Raw genomic sequence first — 13434 nt, 5'->3', positions numbered from 1 at the left:
TATATCCAGAAAGAAATTATTTTTCTGTTATTTCTTGTATACCTAGTATGATATTTTCTTCGCAAGAGAGATCATACATCGTATTTTTGTGATAAAGTAGACTCGAATAATCTCGGTCAACAATTCAATAACTTCCATCGAAAATATACTCGTAAATCATCTTACATCATATATCTACTGTAGACCTATTATGAGTTTCCGAAGAGCAATACGCTTTCTGCGAGAATTATATTTTCACGTTAAATAATATATTATTACATCAAGAGTATTACTGCACTCAGTAAAAAGAATGATTTAATCGTCAAATTAAAATCCACCACACAATTTTTGGTAGTTTTACTTTCTAATGTACAATGCAATACTTATACAAATATGAATTTCGATTAAATATAGAAGCGATAACGATTTGTACCTTCGACACGAGATATTAATGAACCATTTAAAGAAAAGTAGAAAGATGTAGAACATAGGCATAAATGAGCCATATGTTAAATTAGGATGACTTCAAATTGATAAAATATGTAATACAAAGAAAACAAAGAAAATAGACCTCGCGAAATAAATAATACAAATGAAAAGTAAGAAAATAATCAACACGTATCGGACGTTTCGGCTTGATTTTCTAGGCCTTCTTCAGCGCAAGTATTCAAATATTAATAGTCAGTGTATGATAAAATTAACATAAAATGTGTAAACTAAAGTATAAGATTTTCATAGTTTGCCGTCTTGAATCAACCAACAAAAAAGACAACTGCTTTGCGAATCGACTTTTAATTCATGACAATTTTCTAACTTGCATTAAACAATTTTTATTATCTAAGTCATATGTGGCTCATTTATACCTATGTACTACATCTTCTTATCTTTAATTTTTTATAAGCCTTTGTCAGTTTCATTTAAATAAACCATACTCACCAGCGATTTGTGAAAGAGGTATTTTGCAATGGCAGCCGATCGATTTGAACCGCATCCAGGACAGGTGAACCAGGAACGAGCCGTTCCCTCCTCTGCTCGTTGACGATGAAATAATACGGTCGGTATCATTATGCACGCATTTATTTCCAGTGTCCCGGGCACGTCCAATCCTGGATAGTGATCCATGCGAATGGATCCATTATCTCAACAGCGTGACAAGGCTGTGGGCAGTCTGATAATGCGGCAAGAGACGGATGTGACGTAATCTGAGGTCACCCACGCGCGCGCGACTGCTCCGAAACAGTTTTGTCGTGCGACTCCGGTGCACGAACTTTATCGGAAATCGATGATCTCTCAATCGTGCGCAAAAAAGTATTTCGCCGTTTTTGACATTTGCCACTTCGTCTAATTTGTAAGCTATGTTCTTTTTTACGACGGTAAAAAACATTTTACAGCCTGCTTTATAAATCGTATCGTATTGCAAAATAAATCTTTTGACAACTATTTTTTGTATAAATATTGCATGTCTAACAGTTGAGTTCAAATTCTATGCATTAAAAATAAGAAAGAAAATACGCTTAAAATTTGTAAATTCTTTATATTCTTATTATCTTTAAAGATTGAAAAATATATATCACACACAAGTTATTGTCGTTTATGTTCTCGATTAAAAACGCAGAAGAAAGTCAATTTCATGAACGCAGAGTAAACAAGTCGTACTAACCGGAAAGCAGCATCTTACAATTAGCTAAAAGACTCGGTAAGTGACAATTACACGATGTAGACGTATAAATAAAAAGGTTCAAGGGTCTTTCTGACACGTATCGTGAGAGTGCAAATATTCTTTCAGCTTTTTTATGTTTAAGTACTTTTTATTTCAGATTTAAATACACAATTTTATTCTTTGCACATTATTATTTATTTACATAACATTGAGATGTTCCGAGAAGTCTATAATATCTCTCCTTCGTTTTCTGGTTATAAATAAATAATTGGGTCTTTCAATGCAAAGTGTGACTTGCATATGTGCATCACGACCGTGTCGCTTAAAGAGATCAAGGATTTGTGTATGCAACCGAGTGTAGTGAACTTTTAATCTCCACTTGCGTTGCACGTGAGGCTCAATTCTCTTGAATCAGCTTTGACCCAAGAAGGAACAGCAATGAAAGAACACGAGTCAGCGACCAAAGGTAAATTGTGAATACAGGTTAAATCTTCCGTTCTCGTTGTGAGAACATGACTTTCCACACGTGATACATCAACGACCACACCAAAGATCCGTACGTCCTAAAAGATTCTGTACAAAACAAATGTTACTGTGACTCGATTATATTCATTATATTACTTTCGACAATCGCACGTGTCAAGTAATTATTTACGTTAACCGCTAAAAAAAAATATGTGCTAAAAATATCTGAAAATATTATTAGAAATAAAAAAATATTCATTACTTTCGAATTATTTGTCCCATTCCATCCCGCAATAAATAAAATATAGATAGATCAAAGAAATAATTTTTTTTTTTTCTTTTTTTTGTAAAAGATACAATTTTATAAAAATAAATTAGAAGTAAATTACAAATTAAAAGATTTTAATTAAATTACAAGAAATTAATTATAAGATAAGTTTTTTTCATTAAATTCCCCAACCTACGACAACATTAATGAAAATGCTACTGACCGTCCTACGTCTTAATAGGACGTTCGGAAACTTTATTCATTCGAATGCACTCGAGTATCGTTCTATCTTTGTTTGCCCCTACATGAACTTTATTGCAGGTTGTATAATTTGATAAGTCTTATTAATATATTTTTTGTAGCATTATAAATAACTCGATCATATTTATCTTTTTTCTTCTTCTTCTATCTTATTATTATATTATAGTATTTACTTTTTGTCTGGATAAGTTTAATAAAATTTTTTTATAAAAATAAGTTCACTAAAATGTACATATATAAACATATATATATATATATATATATATATATATATATATGTATAAATAAAAAATATGTATTATATATGTATACATATATTAAATAAATAAAATATATAATAAAATATATATGGTTAAAAACGATAATAAATAAAGTATATATAAACTAAATACTTATAAATAAATACTCCTATAAATATTTATGAATATAGTATAATATATATGCATATTGTAAAAATTACCAGAAAATTAAAAAAATTCAGATATAAGATATTCTGAAAATATTTAAGATATATCAGAAAACGAGATATCTCAAATATGACAAAAATTTATATGTAAAATGATATCTGATTTACGTCTCAGATATATTTTGCGGTGTGTGGGTGGTTTTATATCGAGCAATGTGCTCGTTCGAGGAAACGCTTGGGCTTGGCCGCATGTTTTTTACGGGATCGAACTAATTGCGCGTAATAGCTTACGTTTTCTCTATTTGTATAACGTCGTTCATTCGTGTCGCATGGGTGTGCCAAAGTTCGCATGCGATGCAAACGGGAGCGCGCACACCATGCCCGTAACCGTAGAATCGTGATGAATCTCTCGTATATATTCCTCCCGCGCACATCACCGGTCCATCCACCCTCACAGCCTCCTCCCGGTGCTCATTACTCCTGGCTCTGGCTTCGTATCCGCTTGGATTGAGCGAGACCACGACGCGATTACACGATTTAGTGTTGCCTCCGGAGCACTCCATGGTGGACCAACCTCGTCTCGGATCAAATTGTGCGTCGTTCTAGTGAATGACACCGACGTACAGAGTATCTGGTGCTCCTCCGACGCGTTCTCCAGAGTTAACGACCTGGACGGTACGATACCGGTATCCTGGACAAAACTCTAAACAGAATAAGGTGATGATCGACTACAACCCAACATTGTTTGAACAGTAAAATCGATATTCAGAGAAAATCATTAGGTACCGAGAGAAAAAAAAAAAAAAAAAAAACGAAAAGAAGGCGTGTATAGTTTAGAGGAAAAATTCAAGTTTTGAAGTTGATTTAAAAAAGGGAGAACGAAAGAGATCAAGGATAGTCAAAACGCACATCTATGGCGTGAGAGTGATGTGTGCTAATAATTAAGCTCGAAGGTAATGGTTGATATTCGATGAGTGTGGGTGATGACAGATGTGTCGGTCGTTGTTGCGGAGTGTAACCTATCGTCGTTTCTGCCAACGCGTGCTCACGATACCGTTGTGTTGACGCGATATAAGTGAAAACGTGAGATATAGGATATAGATATTGAAACACACAAGGATGAACCAAGCCGCTAAAATCTACAAGCTGCTGGCAGTCTTATTCTGCTACGAAGGTAAGAGCTTCGAAAATGTATGTAGATCCATATATTCAATTAAGGGAATCATATTTCTTATCATATCGTTTATCTAAAATTGCCATCGATATTATATAAAATTGAAGCAAGATATTTCTAAAGAAAAAAGGCAATTTTAGTTGCTTGAAATATGTTGCAACAAGTAGACGTAAACCCACATTTCAGACTGTAATCACTATAAATGGCACAATTCACTGATTGACGTTTAGTGCGAGGCAAAGGCGGATTAAATTCGAGACCGTCCAAAAGTGTTTAAATGAGCATTTTGTTTACCCAAATAATCGCGCGCAGCCATCATTGAAGCTGTTTACGCGAGGGAACAGATAACAACAAGGTGTATCATTCTGTTAACGCGCTCGATTGTCACGCATAATCCGGCGGAAAATTACGCAATCTCCGGAAATTAGTCCCAATGCGTAATATCACTTTACACGCGACGTTTTCTCGCAGGCGTTTATCCATAATATTCCGTCATCGAAATAAAGCAGATAAATAAAAATAGGTCACAATAATCGAGATGAGAGAGATTTTTAATCGCCGGTTTTTCAGCCTGCAGCTACAGCTTAATCCTAGAAGAGGATAAGGAACCGACTTATCTTACTGCCGGGGTAGGAGAGTATGCGGTATTTAATTGCGATCTTGATTTTCCACACGAAACACCGATTCCATACGTGCTGCAATGGAACCGTCAAGTAAGTATAATAATAAACTCGTAATCTTTTTCTCTGATTACATACAGATTCATGAGAATACTATTTTGATCGTTTTAAAATTCCAACGACACTTTTCTTATATCTCTGACGTAGCATCAATAAAACTTTAATTCTAGTATATAATCTAATAAAAACGATATAATTAGTATAAGATAAATATCTTTGAAAATAGGCAGATTATATTAACGCAAAAAATCGTATTACATTTACATGTTACGTGATTGAAATGATATGCCGATTATACCTGATGTCATGTGATGATATTACTTTGGGTGAAACACGTACATATTGATTAATAGTATAAGCATTTATTATTTTAATTATATATAATTATAATGCAGACACATAAATCAATGTGATATTGATCTTTATTGATTGCAACATTAAAGCTTGGAAAAATTAATTTTCTTGTTATCTAGAAACATAAGATTAATATCATTCATTTCATTCTTTTTTTGAAAATGAAGTAAAGAACACTTATTCAATCTGAAGTTGAAATTAAAGCAAAGCGATTCATTTTAGCGACGTACGCATTTAATAACATACCGCACGTAACAATGGTAACACGACGACGTGCGATTGACTGATTGACGATTAAAGAGCATTAAGGCAGGCTGTTACTCGGTTAATTTACATACGGATGTACTCGTCGTCTTCCGGCAAAAGCGCGTAGAAAAAGCATTCAAGGTAGGGTAGGTTATTCAATTTCTTCGAAATTATATCTTTCCATTGCTAATCATATATCTATCTAGATATAGATTTCCATACCTCTCTTCTCGATTTCAAGTAGGTAAATAATACACGAGAGCGCAGCATTGAATATCTTACGATAAAAAGATAGGAAAATATTTTTATAAAATCATTATACTTATGAGTTGAAAAACGATTGTTTAAACCGATTAAAGAAAATTAAAAAAAAATATACACACATATAGTGCTTTACTTGGTATAATTTATATAATCTTGAAAAAAATTCTTCCTAGTATCGATTTGCATAAAATAAACAGACTATAAATAAACTGTAAACAAAAAATGATGACTGAACGACGGATTTGCCCGAATGGAAGATTGCGGATGTCGCATCGTACGAGCGACATACGACGGAAACAGATTTGCACGTGGTCATCGCATAGAATCAAGTGGAACTTAACCTGATTGGTCCCTGATGCGTATGCAAAACAGGTGCTTCTTCCCTCTTCGTCTGTCCGTCGTGGTAATTGCCATACGGGACGCAAGGCTGCATTATATTTAGTCACGTTCAGTCTGCAACACGAGGGGTCCTACTAGTGGGTCACTGTTAATGCATTGTCAGACGATTAGAAGCGATTAGCGCCATTTTCTCGCTCCTCTTGCCAGGCGTATCCGTATTCCGTAGATATTTTTTTGATTGTCAATGAATTATGAAAAGCTTCCCTTGATCGACAAACAAATTGAGAAATGCCGGAAATAATATAACAAATCCTCAGTCATTAAACTGCTTACTCCATTAACGTGAGACCTTGCGTGAATACAACTCGAGTTTAACACACATTTTTCGTTGAGTCGCGTGAGTCTTGTATTCCGCGAAAGGATGATCCAATTAATGACCATCACTGCAGCTACGATCAGATTACGCGGTTGTAACTGTCTCAAGGTTCGCCTACGATTGCATTTAAAAATCGGTCATTCGAAGAGATAGATATTCCTTGAATAAAAAAAAAAACTCTAAAAGCGAGAGAAGGAATTAAATTATAATATTATATCATAAAATGTATATGACTCTTATAAAACTCAATAGAGAAAACTAATTTTTGTATAATTCAAAATATATATCCCGAGAAGAGATCTTAATAATATTGTTTTATAATGCTACAGAGTCGTACAGTATTTTCTTGGTACGATGGACACGTGACGGTAGACAACGCTTACAAGGGTCGCATACACTTGTTGGACGATATCGGACATCGCGGATACGGCCAAGGTAGCATAAACCTCACAAATATTCGTGAAAGCGACCAGGGCTGGTACGAGTGCAAGGTGATCTTTCCCAATAGAACGCCGAATTCTAGAAACAATGGCACGTGGTTCCATCTCGCCATCGATGGTAATTTTCATCACTTACAATTATTTACATTTGCATATGATAAAAAATTGTGCAAGGATGGAGTTAAATAACAGGAATTTATATACGTATATATATTATATATTAATGATTACTAATAATTACATAATTTTCTACAAAGTAAAAAAATACACCCCTTAACACGTAGATACTATTATAGACAACATAACAATAATCTACCAAATATTACAAGTATTTGCAAATACTATCAATGTAATCAAATTTAACATGTTAACGCAATTTTATGCCAATTAACAAAGACTGACTATTAAATTTAATCCGATGTGAAAGTTAATCGAGCTTGTAAGCTGTGAAATTCGTGCTCTAATTTTTTGGCAAGAAGAATATGAGTCTTCAAATTTAATCATTTAAGCACCTCCGACATTCTTGACTCTTTTAAGATCGAGAAGGCCGAGAGAAACAGTTTATCTTGATTAAAAGGTCACTCGTACTTCCTTTTTCTTATTTATGTCATTGTGTGTATTAGACGCAGCGATATTTAGATAAAATATTTCTTTCAATTGTTTTAAATAAAATATTTGAAAGAAATATTATAAAATAAATCACTAATTTAATGTGTGTTGTTCTTGAACAATATTTAGATTATAGAGTTTAATAAAAAAGAAAAATTATTTAATTTATAATATTATTTAAAACTAAATTTCGAGTATTAATTAAGAAAGACTCATGTAATGAGCCCAGTAATCAACCCAGAATTCTCTCGTTTTTTGTGCATTAAATTTCATAACATAATACGAGAGAAGACTGAGTCACTCATATATTCGAACAATAGCTATTTATCACAATGTATTGCGGAAAGCGACTATTTATGTGCTAAAGTTAATTCAAGGTTTAACCGAAACTAAGTATTCTATGATTCCCATAATATTACAAGAGTATTGCTCTAAAATAATAATTCACACTAAATACAAAATTATCATGCATTTATATCGCAATATATAGCTTATACGATGATATCGCACCGTAATTAATTTGGATACTAACGGATTTAGCCAAAATGCAAAATTGAAGATGCAAGTGATTAATTGGTTGTCTCGCCATTAATCCCGCTGATATAAAGCATAATATAATAAACAAAATAATATGAACAAAACCATATTATATAACCCGGCTGCTGCTTACTAACCTGAACCTGAGCAGACTCGTTAAATCGTTCAACCTAGGTGCGTCGCCGTTCCCGACGACTGTTGCAGGCGATACTCTACTAACGATACCACCTGTCAATAAGACTGCCATGGAGGGCGAAACTGTCACCTTCGACTGTGTCGCTAAGGGCGAAAGTACAGTTGTAATGTGGTTTCGTGAAGGGATACCGATCCCCGAAATACAGGTAGAAAAAGTTTTGTCTTTATATGTAACTCAATTAATTCAATTTAATTCAATCCATTTTTAAGACATGTTTTAATACCTGAAGATATATTTTAACGTCTTAAAAATTATCAAAATCATTATCGCGATAGGATCTCAGAAGAAGAGCGTCTGTCGATAGCAACGGAACGTTGACTATCTCTTCAGCTGCCATGGGTGACCTTGGGGAATACACCTGCGTGGTGACCGCGGAAAATGGAGATCAACAAAGCGCCTCGGCCTTCCTCAACGTACAATGTGAGTACAGTAATGACCGCCAAGTGCGACATGGTTAAGTTAAATTGTTTCACGCCATCTTATTATCGATAATTGATACCTCCATTCTCTAGATAAGGCGAAAGTAATTTATGCACCCCGGGAAGTCTATCTTCCGTACGGCAAACCAGCCCTCTTAGACTGCCATTTCAGAGCGAACCCGCCTCTCACGAATCTTCGTTGGGAAAAGGATGGATTCCTCTTTGATCCCTACAACGTGCAAGGAGTTTTCTACAGGAGGAACGGATCTCTCTATTTTAGTAAAGTGGACGAGACGCATTCGGGAAGTTACAGTTGCACTCCTTACAACGAACTAGGCACCGAAGGGCCTAGTCCATCAATCACTGTAGTGAGTATCTGTTATCATATCTTGAGATATCGTAAACAGCGATAATATAGATAAGCAAGAGAAAAGAAAGAAAAAAAAGAGAAAAGGGTTTCAACCAAAATATCAGCATTGAAACCACTAGTCGGTGAATGCTTTAACCCGCTCTTTTATTCTCCAAATCTAAACTTTTCAGGCCTGATTGCATCAACATTATTTTGAATTTAAGTGAGACTTAAACATGTGTCTATCTTTATCTTTCTTTCTGAATGAATAAAGACAGACATGTATGTATTTAAGTCTCGCTTAAAGCCAAAATAATCTTGATACAATCCGACCTCAATGATTTTTAAAACGTAGCGATACATATACTATCATTCTAATAGCACGCATTTCGAAACTAAACCGACATATCGATTGTATCGCTCAATATTTGTTATATCGAGTATACTGTTAATTATTACAGATAGTTCAAAGACCACCGGTATTCACAGTTACACCGCAACATTTATATATGCGAAAGCTGGGCGATGTCTTGGAAATTCCTTGCCAAGCCAGAGACGGCGATGACTCGCATCGACCTACGATCGTGTGGTACAAAGTATGACGCCATTATTAATTACGTTAATTATGCATTATAAAATTTATTTTGTAATAAAACGAATAATTTTCTGCGAAAGGACGGAATGCCTTTATCACCTGACAGAAGTATCATAATCGGTGGCAATCTGACGATAGAAAGGATCCAGGAACACGATCGAGGATTGTATCAATGCGCAGCTAGCAACGAGGCGGCGACGGTCGTCGCGGATGCTGAATTAATGGTGTTGAACGTTCCACCTAGAGCACCGTACAATCTAAGCGCCAACAGCAGCAAAAATGCTGTCACTTTGACTTGGGTACCTGGATACGTGAGACCCAAGATGGAGTACTCAATATGGTTAAGTATCTTGCTTATTTGATATTAACAAAATTCTGAATTGTCGCTTGTTGTAAAGAGCAAAGAATTTTTATAATTAATGTAAAGTAAAATACGCGTGTTGTACGTGCAGGTACAGACCAATAGACACGTCCGAATGGAGAACCATGAAAATTCTCTCGAGAAAGATTACGGAGGCAACGATTAACAATCTTTATCCAGGACGAGAATACGAATTTATGGTGTTGAGTCAGGACAAGCATGGTGATGGAATGTTCAGTAAAGCGCTTCGAATATTCACTCAGCCGAGTAAGACTATCACCTTTCAACTGAGTAAGATTGATCTCGCAGCTGTATTTAAATGTGCAGATGTAAAGTAAATTTACAAAATTTATTTCCGTTTCTAGGTTCCTTCGATGAGAACTCGCCATCGGAATATCGCAGCCCGCAAGGTGAATAAAAAAAGTGTGAGAATACATTACATTTCAATCGAACATATCAGAGCTGTAAATGTACGAATCATTTCAGAAGAAAGTATGGGACCGCCGGTTAACGTAAAGGTTCAAGCGACAGTCGAGGGTTACTTGGTCACTTGGGAACCACCAGAATACGGAAAAAATCAAGTGAGGCTTTATACCGTGAGATGGTTTAGAGGACCGTCCGAACATTTGTACGGAAGAGCAGAAACAACTGATACTTATTATCTAGGTAAACAGCTTACCATAACATAAATCTTTAAAAATTACGTAATAATTTGTTAATTATACTTAATTATACACTAATAGTTATAATAATCTACAATTAATATCCTTTTAGTGAAAACTTTAGAGGAGGAAAGCTTCTATACTTTCGAAGTGGCAGCAATGTCCCTTACAGACGACGTTGCAACCAGTGAACGAGTCGGGTTGGAGGTGCCTGCTTACCGTCGCAACAGGGCGATTTCCATGGGAATCGTCGCCGGTATAGGTTTTCTGGCAGCCGCTCTAGCCGCTGTATGGTGGGCAAGAAAGCGATTTTGCCAGCCCTCTAACGAGAAATAGCCGAGCGAACTTGTGGAAAGCACATGTGTGTACTCAAGCAAGATAGCTGTTCGTGCGCATAATCGATTACAAAGTATTCACGTCACTCGTGCGATTACTAGCGAGACGAGTTGTTATAGAAAGAACAACCTTATGTTTCGTTCGTAAAACAACAAAGAGAGCGCACAATTCTATATAAATACAATTTGCGTGTTCAAAAAAGGATATGAGCTTTTAAAGCTCGTTAAGGACATACCTAAATAAAAAACTCATATCAAATGCATATTATTACATATATAATGACGGAATGTAAAGAGCGAAATTAATATATTAGGGACATATATAAATTCTTGAGTATCACCTGTGTAAACGATTTTATTTATCGACTTCTAATCTAAGTTTCTTGAGTGTTCTTGTATCGTTAATCATACTTTGTATATCGTTCAACAGCTTTATTAATAATTGCACGTTATGAATAGCTAGACTTTATGCATATTACAGGTCATGAACCGTCAAATACGAGACTGTCAAGAGAAATCGTAGCTTATGATATATTACATATTTTTTTCTTTTTTTTTTTTAATGTATATAAGTTATATTTGTTAGGGATATGCATAAATATTGTTTTCATTTCATATTTGTATTGACAATGAGTTTTTTCAGCGCAGCATTATCATATATGTATCTGTACATCAAAATAATGGCAGTTAATAATAAAAAAAATTGAAAAAATATGTCATTATGTCAGTAATATTACTTGTTTTGTGAGCACATTTAATCAATATAATTATATATTTTGTACATCTTTTGAAAATAATTATATATCTGTGTTTATTTTATTCGTTAATAAGTATAATTATTATAGATATTTGTTCACTGACAGAATTCAGCATCATGTGAAGAAATGTCGCTATATCGAATAATATACTGCTTTAATAGCACGTTTTTTCAATTTAGAAAAAAAAATGATTACTCCCTCGTTTTCACGTTAATAATAAATTTTATTTTAACATCAAATTTATATATACTTGTAGATTTTGGATTGTGTGGATATTTATAAGTATAAAAGTGACGAGATATTTACGCGTATTTGAGACCTATTCTCCGTGGATAAGCCAATTCCCGAAAGTGTCAAAGATATTTTTATAGTCTTTTACGCGTAAGTTTATACTGACACCCGGTAGTGACATGATTGTTATTGTTTGTACTACATATATGTGATCACTCACATTATATCGTACTAACGAAGAAAAACACTTATTCTATTTAGATAAAAAATCGTGTGTGTGGTAATTGGTTCTTCTACAATCGATGTACATATAGGTTGATCACGTCTCTGTCGTCACGAGACGAGCATGACGAAATACTGACTGTTCTTACTAGCAAGTGTACGAGCATTGACAGGCTTCATAAGCGGTCGACTGATACCCGATGATAATGACACAAGAAGATAGTGTTTCTGCATAAGTGGATAGCTTGACGTCGTACTTGTTGGAAGATAATGGCTTCTTCCAGTAGTTTGTCACTGGAAAGACGACGGTCGTCGTGATGTAAACATGAGGCCGTTTACGAAATTTGCATTTCCACGTGCGGGAAATTATTGATGATTTAAAATCGATTATCGGAACGATGCGCGTCCTTGGCCAACGCATCAACTGTTAATCGTTACTATTCATTTTTCAGAGAACGCTTGCCAAATAATTGTGTTATTAATAATTTATACAATTCCATCTTAATAATTTAATACTTTATTAGCACACGTATGTATCCTCAATTAATAAATCGCTTTTTGCCATTCATCCATAAAAATGTATGAAAAAAAAAATATGCGCACATCTATTTCGCAAAATATTAAGTACTTTAAAACAACTTTTTTTGCATATCTTCCAATGCATTAATTAACACATTTTGATTAATGCATATTGAATACACCTGCTTGTATCATTTATAAATGTTATGAAATATTATAATTGTGAAATTATAAACAAGATGCATATTTTAAATTTCAACTTATAATAGTCTCTAATTTCCTATAGAAACAATTTAAATGTATCGAATTGTTTATATAACAAATTAAATACTCGTTAATCATAGCACTAGACACATAAATGATATAATGGAAAATAACCATTTTCTACTTTGATTAAACTTTTAATAACAAATAAATTTTTTGAATATCAGAGATTAAATAAAACGGATGAAAAAAAAGAAATATGCATACCTAAATATTGCAAAATACCAAGTAGTTCTAACTGTAAGATAGCTTATTTTTTTGGATATCCTCCAATATGCATTAATTAACATATTTACATACGTGCTTGAATAATCTTTAATTTATTGAAAGTATAACGTTAGTATGTATAGCAAATATTTTAAATTTAAATTTTTTTTTAAAAAACAAATTAAATTCGTTTTTATTTTAATTTTTGTTTACTTACTTACGTTTACTTTAATACTCGTTAATCATAACACTAGATAC

General features: G+C 34.0%; 1 protein-coding gene and 1 long non-coding RNA gene across 7 annotated transcripts in view; one reads left to right on the top strand and one right to left on the bottom strand.

Moving 5' to 3' along the window:
- LOC140666553 (uncharacterized) overlaps window positions 1-13434 on the bottom strand; it is a 148368-nt gene that overhangs the window by 22427 nt on the left and 112507 nt on the right. The window contains exon 1 of one of the 2 annotated variants that reach the window (XR_012046780.1): window positions 916-1139. The exons of the other annotated variant lie outside the window; for it this stretch is intronic. This is a non-coding gene — a long non-coding RNA (uncharacterized lncRNA). Of the gene's footprint in view, window positions 1-915; window positions 1140-13434 lie in introns of those variants that run through there. 2 annotated transcript variants of the gene reach the window in all.
- Window positions 3343-11698, top strand: Bdl (borderless). 5 transcript variants are annotated; one of them, XM_072893847.1, is made up of 12 exons: window positions 3343-4213; window positions 4784-4926; window positions 6802-7030; window positions 8233-8399; window positions 8530-8674; window positions 8767-9041; window positions 9484-9618; window positions 9698-9957; window positions 10070-10245; window positions 10344-10388; window positions 10468-10644; window positions 10753-11698. In XM_072893847.1, exons 1-12 carry the CDS (start codon window positions 4159-4161, stop codon window positions 10974-10976), a joined length of 2031 nt encoding a protein of 676 aa, XP_072749948.1. In that variant the 5' UTR covers window positions 3343-4158; the 3' UTR covers window positions 10977-11698. The 5 variants fall into 5 exon arrangements, with proteins under 5 accessions (XP_072749948.1, XP_072749945.1, XP_072749949.1 ...); XM_072893844.1 differs by having other exon boundaries at window positions 10070-10269; window positions 10753-11696; XM_072893848.1 differs by having other exon boundaries at window positions 8263-8399; window positions 10070-10269; window positions 10465-10644; window positions 10753-11681.

The sequence above is a fragment of the Anoplolepis gracilipes genome, chromosome 6 (assembly GCF_047496725.1).
Source record: "Anoplolepis gracilipes chromosome 6, ASM4749672v1, whole genome shotgun sequence".
Lineage (NCBI taxonomy): Eukaryota > Metazoa > Arthropoda > Insecta > Hymenoptera > Formicidae > Anoplolepis > Anoplolepis gracilipes.
This window is presented reverse-complemented; position numbering and strand designations above follow the sequence as displayed.

Coding starts and splice junctions, on each gene's coding strand:
- Bdl (XM_072893843.1), top strand. CDS start 4,159: ATGAACCAAGCCGCTAAAATCTACAAGCTGCTGGCAGTCTTATTCTGC. Junction 9,619..9,697: donor CTACGATCGTGTGGTACAAA/GTATGACGCCAT, acceptor TTTCTGCGAAAG/GACGGAATGCCTTTATCACC. Junction 9,958..10,069: donor AAGATGGAGTACTCAATATG/GTTAAGTATCTT, acceptor TTGTACGTGCAG/GTACAGACCAATAGACACGT.